Source organism: Ipomoea nil, unplaced genomic scaffold, assembly GCF_001879475.1.
Source record: "Ipomoea nil cultivar Tokyo-kokei standard unplaced genomic scaffold, Asagao_1.1 scaffold2565, whole genome shotgun sequence".
Taxonomy (NCBI): domain Eukaryota; kingdom Viridiplantae; phylum Streptophyta; class Magnoliopsida; order Solanales; family Convolvulaceae; genus Ipomoea; species Ipomoea nil.
In genome coordinates this window covers 1250165-1262927 of record NW_017618993.1, presented here as the reverse complement: position 1 = coordinate 1262927, position 12763 = coordinate 1250165, and the positions used below count along the sequence as shown (strand labels likewise).

General features: G+C 36.4%; 2 protein-coding genes across 6 annotated transcripts; both read left to right on the top strand.

Moving 5' to 3' along the window:
* Window positions 1–2574: 2574 nt before the first annotated feature.
* On the top strand, window positions 2575–3012 carry LOC109153939 (uncharacterized mitochondrial protein AtMg00240-like). Its single transcript, XM_019301829.1, has one exon. It carries the CDS (start codon window positions 2575–2577, stop codon window positions 3010–3012), a length of 438 nt encoding a protein of 145 aa, XP_019157374.1.
* Window positions 3013–3743: 731 nt separating this feature from the next.
* LOC109153907 lies at window positions 3744–10866 on the top strand. 5 transcript variants are annotated; one of them, XM_019301803.1, is made up of 7 exons: window positions 3744–3832; window positions 4039–4392; window positions 5713–5989; window positions 6038–6141; window positions 6174–6317; window positions 7620–8153; window positions 10611–10866. In XM_019301803.1, exons 2-7 carry the CDS (start codon window positions 4048–4050, stop codon window positions 10722–10724), a joined length of 1518 nt encoding a protein of 505 aa, XP_019157348.1. In that variant the 5' UTR covers window positions 3744–3832; window positions 4039–4047; the 3' UTR covers window positions 10725–10866. The 5 variants fall into 5 exon arrangements, with proteins under 5 accessions (XP_019157348.1, XP_019157346.1, XP_019157349.1 ...); XM_019301801.1 differs by having other exon boundaries at window positions 5713–6141; window positions 6174–6198; window positions 6229–6317; XM_019301804.1 differs by having other exon boundaries at window positions 5713–6118; window positions 6229–6317.
* The last annotated feature ends 1897 nt before the right edge of the window (window positions 10867–12763 follow it).

Sequence of the window (12763 nt, the reverse complement as noted above, 5' to 3'; positions counted from 1 at the left end):
GGCGACCCGTGTAGCCTTCTACCTGGGTTGCCTTATCCAGTGAGAAGACAGCTCACTGCCTTTTCATAGGAGAAATTTTTTTTTTTTAATTAATAGTTTGATTATTAAATAAAAATAATAAATATTAATATTTGTCTACATTTAATGAGGTTTTGTAAATAGTACTTTTCGATTTGCAACACCTATAAAATTATTAAACATATTAAATGGGTGATGTAAATAGCAAATAGGATTCTGCAAATAGAATTTCCCATTTAAAAATATTATAGTCATGTTACTCAATCACAAAATGGATAATCCAAGATCGACACCACGTACTCAAGTAGAAAACAAAGTCTACTAGGATGACCAATAGTCAAAGGCGGCTCATATTGGGGAAACAAATGATTAGCGCGTAATCTGGCACTATTGTAATATTATAGTCTAGAGCATTTTATTTTTTCAAAAGGCTGAATCTCAACCATAAGGATTCCTATATCGCGATCCAACAGAGCATTTGGGAGGAATCTAGAGCATTTTATGTACGGAGTAAGTGGGGACTGGTTGGAAAGTTACGCTGCCTTTCTTGACTTCTATTTTTTTTTTCTTGACTTCTAATTTCTATTTCTAAAAATTTCTTTAATTCTCCCTCTTGTTCATGTTTACAAGTTTTCTTCCTCTTGTTCTTTTTGACAAGCTTCTTTCATTCCTCTTCCCTTTCAGTTGGCATTCAATGCTGTTGAATTGAGTTGGTGGAGAGCATTTATCCCGAGCAGTTAATGCCACCTTCTCCTTTGTAAAGTGTGTGTATATATATATATATATATATATATATATATATAGAATCGCACTCAGGTGCGAACGCTTCGCCCAGGCGCGAAATAAGAATGAATTCTGTTCGTCCACGTGTCCAGATCTAATAGATGAGAAACACTGATTTTTTTAAAAAACGCGGTGGCATTTTTGTAAATAATTGAACATCGAAGTGCAAGTAAAATGTATTACAAATGCATGTAAAATGTATTATAGGTGCAAGTAAAAATTTACATTGAGCATCAATACTTAGTTGCACCTATAGTTCTAAGTAGTTGCACAGATAGTTATAAGTAGTTGAACCTAGGTGTATGAATGTTTGCGAGTGGTTTTCAGGGGTATTACTACCCGCTGAACTCAGATCAATGAATGTTAACAAGTCAAAATTACATGCATTTATAGGTGAAAGTAGGTGCACCTATAGTTATAAGCACACCCAGGTGCATGAATGTTTGCGGAAAGTGAATGCTAACAAGGCAAAATTACATGCACTTATAGGTGAAAGTAGGTGCATCTATAGTTATAAGTAGTTGCACCTATAGTTATAAATAGTTGCACATATAGTTATAAGCACACCCAGGTGCATGAATGTTTGCGGAAAGTGAATGCTAACAAGGCAAAATTACATGCACTTATAGGTGAAAGTAGGTGCACTTGTAAGTGATTTTACTTGCACTTCGATGTTCAATTATTTACGAAAATGCCACCGCGTTTTTTTTTTAAGTTATTAGATCTGGACACGTGTCACGTGCTGATTCGTTCGCATTTCCCTCCTAAGCACTTATTCGCACCTGAGTGCATCCCTATATATATATATATATATATATATATATATATATATATATATATATATATATATATATATATATATATATATATATATATATATATATAAATTAAACCTTTAGTCATATGATTATTGGGATCTTGTTAATTTCAATTCACGAGTTTAAAAACTAACAATTGAGTATCTTAACTATTACTCCGTATTTTTTAAACTAATTTTGGTCTATCAGATCAATTTGCTTGCCAATTGTCACCGAAATCTTTTAATTTGTTTAATTCAGTGGGCAATACGGTCATTCCAGGTTTTAAAAAAAGGGGAAAGTTGAGAATTCTATGGAGTGAGGTGAGCTTGGCAACATCGTGAAATTGTGCTTCATCATCCTATACAGTCTCAAGGCGACGAATTCTACGGAGTGAGGTGAGGCGACGAATATACAAAATATGGTCCACACAATAATGATTGAGTTCACTTTCCCTGACTAGATCATAGTGTCCATTCGTAGCTGCCTAGTCAATCGGGGATGCAAACCACCACGGGTCATCAGATCATAGTGTCCCCGACTATAAAGAAACTTTTGTTCCACATTGGTTTGGAAAGTGGGTTTGCACCACTATTTATACAATAACTTTTCTAAGGCTTATTGAATTCTTAGGTAATGGACAATGCTAGTTCGTCGAGCTGTACATTTTTTTCCCCAGGCCGCAATGCTCCACTCGTAATAAAACATATCCTTGTGGTTATTTTTTTCCAAAAGAATAATAATCCTTTCCAATCGTACTAAAACCTACCCAAATATCCCTTCGTCCCTGTGGTTATTTTTTTCCAATTTTTTTTTAGATTTTTCCAAAAAAATAATAATCATTTTTCGTCTGATTATTATTATAATATTCGAATATTTTCGCAACATAAAGTCCACTTCAAAAGAATAAACAAATTAAAGAAACTATGCCCTTGACATCCTCTCCGATGCAGGATTCCTTGAATCCAACACGCCAATGGTGCCCGGCTACCATTTACAGCATAGTGATGGGGAGTTACTCAGCGATGTTAGTAGTTACAGAAGGCTCATTGGTAGACTTTTATACCTCACCGCCACTAGGCCAGATATCACATATGATGTACATCAACTGAGCCAGTTCATTGATGCCCCAACCGATAAACATATGAGTGCTGCCCATAAAGTCCTCCGGTACATCAAAAGTGCGCCTGGGCAAGGGCTGTTCTACGCCAAAGGGGATGACTTGCAACTCAATGTCTTCTCATACTCGAATTGGGCCTCATGTATCGAAACACGACGCTCTATAACAGGCTATTGCATTTTTCTCGACTCCGCTATTATCTCTTGGAAATCAAAGAAGCAAGTGACAGTCTCACGTTCATCCTCCGAGGCAGAATACAGAGCGCTTGCCTCTACTGTTTGTGAAGTTCAATAGATCACATACTTACTATCAGACTTACAAATACCTATGCAAAGAGCAGCAGCCGTATTCTGCGATAGTAAGTCAGCAGTAGCTATAGCAGAGAACCAAGTCTTTCACAAAAGGACGAAGCACATCGAGATAGATTGCCACTTGGATATGGAGAAAGTATTAACGGCTTGATCAAGCTCCTACCTATCTCGTCCTCAAACCAAGTTGCAGACGGCTTCACAAAGCCTCTTCCCATTACTCTGTTCAAATTCTTCTCCTCTAAGTTGGACATTCAGGATATGCATGTGCCAACTTATTGGGGGTGGGGGTTGGGGGGGGGGGGGGTGTTGAAAGACGAAGCCAAGAAGGGCATTGAGGACAAAACTCAAGAGGGGCACTAAAGTCCTTTTCCATTTCTATTCTGTTTCAACCGTTCTTCCCCATGTGCTTCTTGTATATAGATATAGCCATTTTCCCTCCAGCTGTAACTTACGCAACAACGTATGAAACAATGCATTAAACTTTTCCTTTTTCACGTTCAGTTTTTCCCTTTTCGTCAGTGCACGATATAATTTGACCGAACCGTGATTAACAAAAGGTGATTGACCGACAAATACTCAACCACAATAATGAGGGAGACCCTACATACTGGTATCAACTATAAAGCTCACCTCACTCCGTACAATAATTCTCAACTTTCCCTTTCATGTGAAAGATGCTATCGCATGTGATATATGCAGAGCACCTTCAATTCTCCAGTTTCTTTGTCAAAGCAAGTCCTATATAAACCCGCCTATTGCCCTCCCAATTCCCACCAAAACCCTTTTGATCTTCGATCAAGCAGGTAAGATCAAACTCTCTGCTCTTTAATTTATTTCTTTCGTTTATACTTTTATTGTTAGTTAAAATTAAACTTCTTGAATACTCATAACTTCGTACTTTAAATGTAGTACTCGTCCTTTCATCTAACTCGCTTTATCATATATATTTATAATTATTTGTTATTAGTGTGTCAACACACTTGTTTTACTTATTTATTTTTTTCTAAAGCTAAGAGATATGGAAGATTTGAGAAAAGCTGCAAAATACTACTTGGAAACAGGGTCTGAGGATTATAATGAGCGGGCACGCAGTGCTTTGGGCGGCGGAGAATCCCTGGAGGATTTCTACGTACGAGAGACGAAGAGACGCATACGTAAGTGCGATGTTTGCACGAAGCTTCTGGTTGGTTTCTACTTTTGTTGCACCAAATGTGAGTTATTCCAGGGGTATAACTACAACCTCTGCGTCGAGTGTTTTTATGGAGGAACATTCCAACACAATCATGACACCTTCGCCGACAACCACAGTGTAATGATGATGCTAAACGAGCAACGTTCCGAACCCTCTTGTGTAATTGAAAAGGTATTTTGATACATAGTATTAAATACTGAATTAACAGGGCTTTTGGTTGGAGGGGGGAATTATGTGGGAAAGGAATTGTAATTCCATGGGAGTTGAATTACTGGGAATAAAGTAGGAATTTAAATTCCAGTGTTTGGTTGATAGGAATAGAATTACTGGAAATTTCAATTCCAATGTTTGGTATACATGGGAATTGAAAGGGAATAAGTAGTATAAAGTCAAAAATGTCCATTATTGTTGTTAGACATTAATTTTAGGTTAAAAAAGGAAGGGGTAATTTTGACTCATCGCTATCTTTTTTTTCCAGGAATTAAAATACCAAGGGGACATGAGATTTTAATTCCATGAAAATGGGGGAATTGCAATTCCCTCCAACCAAACTACGGAATTTAATGGCCTTTGGAATTAGGTGGGAATTAAGTGGGAAGGGAATTTAAAATCCCTCCAACCAAACGCCCTGTAAAGATTAATAAACACTTACGGGTTTAAAGCTCTTCCTACAGTTAGAGCTACTCAGATTACGGGATAAAAAAAAAAAGATTAATAAAATTTTATGCTGTGAGCATGTGCCCACCTTGCCGATTCTATATCCATAATTTCTATATTGTAGATTCATAATTTTTATATTGTAGATTCATAATTTCTATACTGTAGATTCATAACATTTATACTTTAGATTCATAATTTCTATACTGTAGATTCATAACATTTATACTTTAGATTTATAATTTCTAAACCGATTCATAATTTAAATATAGTAGATTCATAATTTCTATACAGTAGATTTGTAATTTCTATAATGCAGATTCATAATATCTTTATTGTAGATTCGTAATTTCTGTACTGTAAATTCATAATTTCTAAACTATATCGTTATCAATTATGAATATATAGTTATCTGATTTGTGATAACATAGTTCAACAATTGGAATCTAAAGTATAAATTTTATGAATCTATAATATAGAAATTATGAATTAACAGTATAGAAATTATGAATCTACAGTATAAAAATTATGGATATGGAATCGTGCTCACCTTGTAAGGTGGGCACGTGCTCACAACATAATTTGCCACCTGAGTATGGTACGTAATTTATTGTAGATTCGTAATTTCTGTACTATAAATTCATCATGGGTTTATGGCATGAAAGTGGAGGGAAAAACTTGGTAAAAAAAGGAAACATTACATAAGTAGCAATTAGGTAGAGTTAACTCTATTTTTAGTTCTAGATTTATAGTTGCATATATATATATATGCACTTTTTAATTTTAGGATTGGAATTGAAGTTAATTAACTTTTTTTTTATTATATATATGTAGAACAACGGAAAAGGCAAGCTAAATTCCAACTCCATACGCGATGCTTCAAGTAGTGATTCGAAGTCAATACGCCGTGATTCAAATTTAAAAGACTCAAGTAGTCATTCTAAGTTGACACATCATCATGACTCAAGTAGTCATTCTAAGTTGACACAACATGACTCCAATTTAAAAGACTCAAGTAGTCCTTCCAAGTCAACACGCCAGAACTCGAGTTTAAAAGGCTCAAGTAGCCCTTCCAAGTTAATACGTCATGACTCGAGTTTAAAAGACTCAAGTAGTCTTTCCAAGCCGACACTCTATGGCTCGAATTTAAAAGACTCAAGTAGTCATTCCAACTCAAGTTTAAAAGACTCAAGTAGTCATTCCAAGACGACACTCCATAACTCAAGTTTAAAAGAATCAAGTAGTAATTCCAAGTCAACACAACATGACTCAGGTAATCATTCCAACTCTACAACCATGACTCAAATTTAAAAGACTCAAGTCATTCTAACTTGTTACTGCACATCCCAGATTCAACGGACTCAAATAATTCGAAGTCGATCATTTCAAATCCAAATTTAAGAGAGTTATGTCGTTCAAGGTCGATCTGCAGTGTTTCGGTACGTTACGCTAACTTCAATTCTAACCATCACAAAAAATATAATTCAGTATTTGCATGCACGCATTACAATTTTGGTGAATAATTTGTATCTGCCCGCATGAGTAACTCAACTGGTCATAGAGGTGAAACTTTGAAAGAATGACCAGGGATCGAGTCTCACCAACGGAAGTGTGGGAGCAACCTCTCAAAGTGAGGGGGGCTCCTTGTGCGCAGTGAGCACCAGGTCATTGAACTAAAAAAAAATACAATTGAGTCCTTGAACTACACAAATTAATGCAATTAGGTCTAAAATAACCTATTTTCCTAATACTTTGCTGACATTGAGGTTGTGAATTTTAAACAAAAAAAAAAAAAAAAAAAAAAAAAAAAAAAAAAAAAAACAGAACGCTCCGGCCGTTCTTCATCTCCATGGCAGGAGACGGAAGAACTTCGTCTCCAGCCATGGAGACGATCTTCGTCTCCTGCCATGGAGACAAAGACCCTTCGTCTCCATGGCCTGGAGACGAAGGGCCATGGAGACGAAGACCCTTCGTCTCCATGGCCAGGAGACGAAGGTCTCTTCGTCTCCATGGCCGGAGACGAAGGACGGCCGGAGACGATTTCGTCTCCGGCCTCTTTGTCTCCATGGCAGGAGACGAAGATCGTCTCCATGGCTGGAGACGAAGTTCTTCCGTCTCCTGCCATGGAGACGAAGAACGGCCGGAAACGTCGTCTCCGGCCGTTCTTTTTTTTTTTTTTTAAATAATTTTTTGATTAAAATTATTTTAAAACTTATTTTTAAAACTCGCAACCTACATAGCAAGTAAACAGGTCATTTTAGACCTAATTGTATAAATTTTTGTAGTTAAGGAACCTAATTGTATCGTTTTTGAGTTGGATGACCTAATTGTAGTTTGGTGTGCAGTTCAGTGACTTATTTGACCGTTATTCCTTTTTTTTTTTTAATACCAATGTTATTTTTTTAGTTAAATTTTAAATTCTATTTTTTTCTTTGTTAAATTTTTATGCATAACATTTTGAAAAAAAAAAAATTATTGCATTTTTTTTGTAATATTTGTACTTATATAATAATTATAAAAAAAAAAAAGAAAAAAAAGAAAAAAAAAAAGAAGAAGGTCAAATTAAACTCCTCCGATCTTCTTCTTCTTTTTTTTTTTTTTTTTTTTTTTTTTTTTTTTTTTTTTTTTTTTTTTTTTTTCTTTTACAGAATGACCTTGATACTAACCCCCACCCCCTGTTTTTGGTACCTTGTTGTATATAGTATGGTAACAAGTTGAATAAAATTTTGTGATCTTATTAGGCGAGGACGATTATGATAGATGAAAATGGTATAAAGAAGTTGGCACAAATCGCAGATGCTCACTACCATGCCGCCCCTGATAACATTAGGGCCTCTGCAGATAAGTTTTTCTGGGATATGGTGGAGCAGCAAGGAAAAAGGAGTGTAACCATGGAAGCTTTCTTGAAATTCATGAAAGAAAAGAGTTATCCAGAATATGCTTACCCGGAGCTGTTCGAAATGGTAGTGAAGGATAGAAAGCAGGGAATGATACTCCAAGAATCCAGGACTCTATACTACATCGTTCTGAGTGGAAGGCCATTCTGCAGCTGGTGTAAAACCTTCATCCCTGACATATATTTCTGCTGCTCTAAATGCTCCGCCCGTTCTTACGCTCTGTGTCTCGACTGTTACTCCAACAAAGCGTATGTTAAGCATAGGCACTACGGGGACGATGATGTCTTCTTCTTGGATTACACTGTACTGCATAATACCATCAAAGCTACGTCAAGACCGAGGGAAAGCGGATCATCCTCTAAGGCAATCGTGAAAAGGGTAAGCTAGACCGCGACCATGAATCCCACGCATAGCAGGTTAATTAGGTTACGTTCTTTATTTTTCTTTATAGTAATAAATAGTGTACACCCAATAAAAGATAAATCACTCAATATTCTCTATAACTTACTAACTCTTTCAAAATCGGTTTATCTTGCCGTTTGAGGCAAATTATGCTATGGACCCGTGTCTAGGGGCGGAGTTACAATAGGGGCAATGGGGGCAGCTGCCCCCACTCCCCCTATCCCCACCCCATATATAACCATTGTATTTATATATGTATATATAGTAAGTTGTAGTATAAGTATAATAAAACATAAAATATTAACAATTGTTGAGTTAGATTAGGTAGTAAGGAATGTGGGTTATACTATGAAAGGCTTTGGTTTGAATCCATCCTAAGGCTTCAACATAGATTTCCACTATTACTATTAATAGTTGTTTGTTTTATTACCGCTTCACTATTATTAATAGTGAGTCAGTTTTTTAAAATTACTTTTTATTATTAATTAATAGTGTGATTTTTACACACATACAAATTATTTTATCAAATTAATTATGTTTCATATTTTGTTATAAATATTTTTATAATGCTTTGATGTGTTTTATTTTTTTCCTATATCTAACAATATTTATGGATAACTTAAGTGTTTCATTTTTTTTCAAACTATCTTTCTGTTGTAATGTTTCACCCTCATTGAACAAAAATTCTAGCTCCGTCCCTGTCCGTGTCCACCATGTGCATGGTGGACATGCTGTACATTTATAGTTTCTGTAATGTAGATTCATAATTTCTAAATTGTACAGTTATCAAATTATGAAAGCATAATTACAGTACAGAAATTATGAATCTACATTATAAATTTTATGAATCTACAGTATAAAAATTATGCTACAGTATAGAAATTATAAATCTACAGTACAGAAATTATGAATGTGCAGTATAGAAATTATAATTCTACAGTACAGAAATTATGAGTGTACAGTATAGAAATTATGAATCTACATTATAAATTTTATGAATCTATAATATAAAAATTATAAATATACAGTATAGAAATTATGAATCTATAGTATAAAAATTATAAATGTATAGCATGTCAACCATACACATAGTGAACACAGGTCCAGAGCATAACGCTCCACCGTTTGCCAAGCTAGTTATCCTACCCCACAAAAAGAAAAGCCCACCTAAAATGAGGTGTTATCTTTTTAGCCCGCCCAAAATGATGGGTTTTGGCGGGCCGAGCCAGTAGGGCAGCCTGGTATGAGTAAATTAGAGCAAATACCAATTTTGGTCCCACGAGTATTAGCAAAATGACAGTTTTGGTTCACATGTTTAATTCGTACCAATTTTCATCCACGACTATTGTGTTAGTATCAATTTTAGTCCACGACTATTATTTTAGTGCCAAAATTCATCACGTCGGTCACCCATTCGTTTAAGATATGCTAAAATATGAAATTATTAAGAGTATTTTCGTCCTTTACAAATTAAAATCTAAATTTGAGCATAAATAAATGGATTTAAGCTATAATATCGATTTCAATTCGCAGTTTTTCTCCTCAAATTAATGTATGATGATGAAGAGGAGAATTGCAAATTGAGATTGATCTAAGAGCTTAAATTCCTTTATTTATGCTCAAATTGGGATTTAAAGTTGAAAAAAATAAAAATACCTTTACAAATTTTAGATTTCGGCATGTCTTAAAAAGATGAGTGACCGGCATGATGAATTTTTGCACTAAATCAATAGTCGTTGATGAAAATTGGTACTAAAACAATAGTCATGGATGAAAATTGGTAGCAATTAAACATGTGGATCAAAATTGTCATTTTGTTAATACTTGTGGGATTAAAATTTGTATTTGCTCAGTAAATTACTAACATTTAGAAACATAATAAGTCTCAATAATAATTATTTTTGTACTGAATGTATATTATTTTGTATTGAGTGTATATTATACAATATAATGTACACTCGGTACAAAACTAATGTACATCTACTGAATACAATATATATTATTTTTGTACTGAATGTACATTATTTTACAGTATACTAAATATGGTCCACACAATAATGATTGGGAAAATACTATATGTAATCTCATTTTCCACTCTTAACTTTTACTCCACACTTAACATTTTGATGCAGTCATTTATTGGGGCTCACACGAAAAAAATAGTCTATCAGTGTCCGCCACATTAGGGAATAAATTTGAGAGAGTAAAATTTGGGAGTACATGTAGTAGAATTCGAATTTTTAGCCCATCTCCCCCGTCTGCTTTTATGGCTCTGAGCTACCAACTCAAACCAAGAATGTTAATAAGTCACTTTTCTTGAGAGTCAAATTTATAATATTATGGTTTCAAAGTGAAGAGTTTGAGCACCTCGTTGTTTGTTGTTTTGTTTGTTTACTTGTTAAAATTAATGGAGGCTTAATTATTGTGGTGTAGAATCCGCGTGATGATAAAGTGGTGGCTGTATTGAAGGTAGGACAGGCAATACTCAACGCTGGTGCCACGGTTCTGACAATTGCCAGTACTCTTGGTGCTTGCACCATCATGTGATGATCAACACAAGTATGCATGCTGGCCGAGTTGCCTCTTAGCTTATTGAATGTAATTGGAGGGTCACATATTGATTTGATACCAAATTGAGGAATAATATAATATTTTTCGTTTTAAATAATAAGTTCAAGTTTTTGAACCACTTGAAAGTTTATGTTAAAATGCATTATTATGTTTTGGTAATTTTTATTGATTAGGAGTGATAGGAATATACCTACCGCATCCGGCAGGTTACGGCCAGTACAGTGCTCGGTCACGCATCGCGCCGACACGCCGATCCTAGACCGACCGTCGCCAACCATAACCGACCGGCCTGTCTCGCCCCGACCACTTTGGAGCCTATCGGTGGGGCGGTGGCAGGGCGCTTGTTAGAGAGCTAATACCACGTGTCGCAAGCTCCTTCGACTGAGGTACCGCCTTGTGCATGTGAGCCACGTGCCCCCAATGTCGGAGGGCCGGATCGTGTCCCCTTGTCTTTCTTATAAATACGCGCATTTAAGGCGATGAAAGGACTTTTTACCTACTTGACACCTAGACAACTTGATCGGAGACTCCTGACCCACTATCATAGGATCCCGAGCTCGAGTGCCCGTATTCAGTACTCTACATACACACTCATCCGATCCACATTTGTACTTCATTTTGGTATCGTCCCTAGGGAACGGTACGAGAAGCCGCCTAGCGCGACAATACCGCTCTAAAGTATAATGTATCCGTTTATGGGAGACCTGGAGGCTTAGGTGAGCACATCTTCTGACCTTGGCTCACGAGTCATGCCTCAACTCCCGCGTTGACCTCAACCACGTGCCGGGGAGAGCACAGACCCCCGAGTAAGTCATCTTCGTTCAACAGGGACCAGCCTACCCAGCGATGGTCGGAATGGCTAGGCAGGGACCGTTTCAGCCCCCAATGTACTAGACCGGGTCGTTTGATCCTGTGTTCCAGTACTGGCAGAGTCCACAGCGATTTTACCATCCAGCATATCTCTTCCAACCGATCCTTGGAATGTACCCTCAACAAACCTACGCGCCGGCGCCTCACGCAGTTCAGGCCTCCCGGAGGGCGCCCCGGGCGCCGCCTAGCCAGAGCTCTACCAAGCACAGTCCTAGCGTCGGCCGACGCTATCGAGGTTGGGGGCCGAAGGCGCGCCTGGGGTCGGGAGCAAAGAAGCTGGCCAGAGGACTAGCATATTTTTTATTTGTATTTTTTAAAAAAATATTAATAGTGAGATTAGGGGTGTAAACGAGCCGAGCCGAGCTCGAGCTCAATAAGCGTGGTTCGACTCGAGTTCGAGTTCGAGCTCGATTGAGCTTGAAAAATGATGCTCGAGCTCGGCTCGACAATTTTTCGAGCTGCTCGAGCTCGACTCGAGTTGCTCGATTGTTCAAGCTCGGGCTTGATTTGAGCTCGAGTTTGACCTATTTGAATTCATATAACAATTAATAATAAATATTATTTTATCCATACATAAATAATAAAATCTTTAAAAAAATCCAAAAAGTCCAATAGATTTAGGGTTTTCTTACTTTGCGAGTTTTAAGTATTATATATATATATATATATATATATATATATATATATATATATATATAGGCTTGATTTGAGCTCGAGTTTGACCTATTTGAATTCATATAACAATTAATAATAAATATTATTTTATCCATACATAAATAATAAAATCTTTAAAAAAATCCAAAAAGTCCAATAGATTTAGGGTTTTCTTACTTTGCGAGTTTTAAGTATTATATATATATATATATATATATATATATATATATATATATATATATATATATATATATATATATATAATTTATCTTTTTATTTAATTATGACTCGTGAGAGGCTCGACAAGCCACGAGCCTAGAATATTTGAGCTCGAGCTCGGCTCGTTTACTAAGTGAGCCGCTCGAGCTCGATTTTGACCGAGCAGCTCGCGAACCGCTCGCGAGCTGCTCGCGAACCGCTCGCGAGCTGCTCGGCTCATTTACACCCCTAAGTGAGATGTGTGATTTATAATGTGTTTTTCATTCAAACTA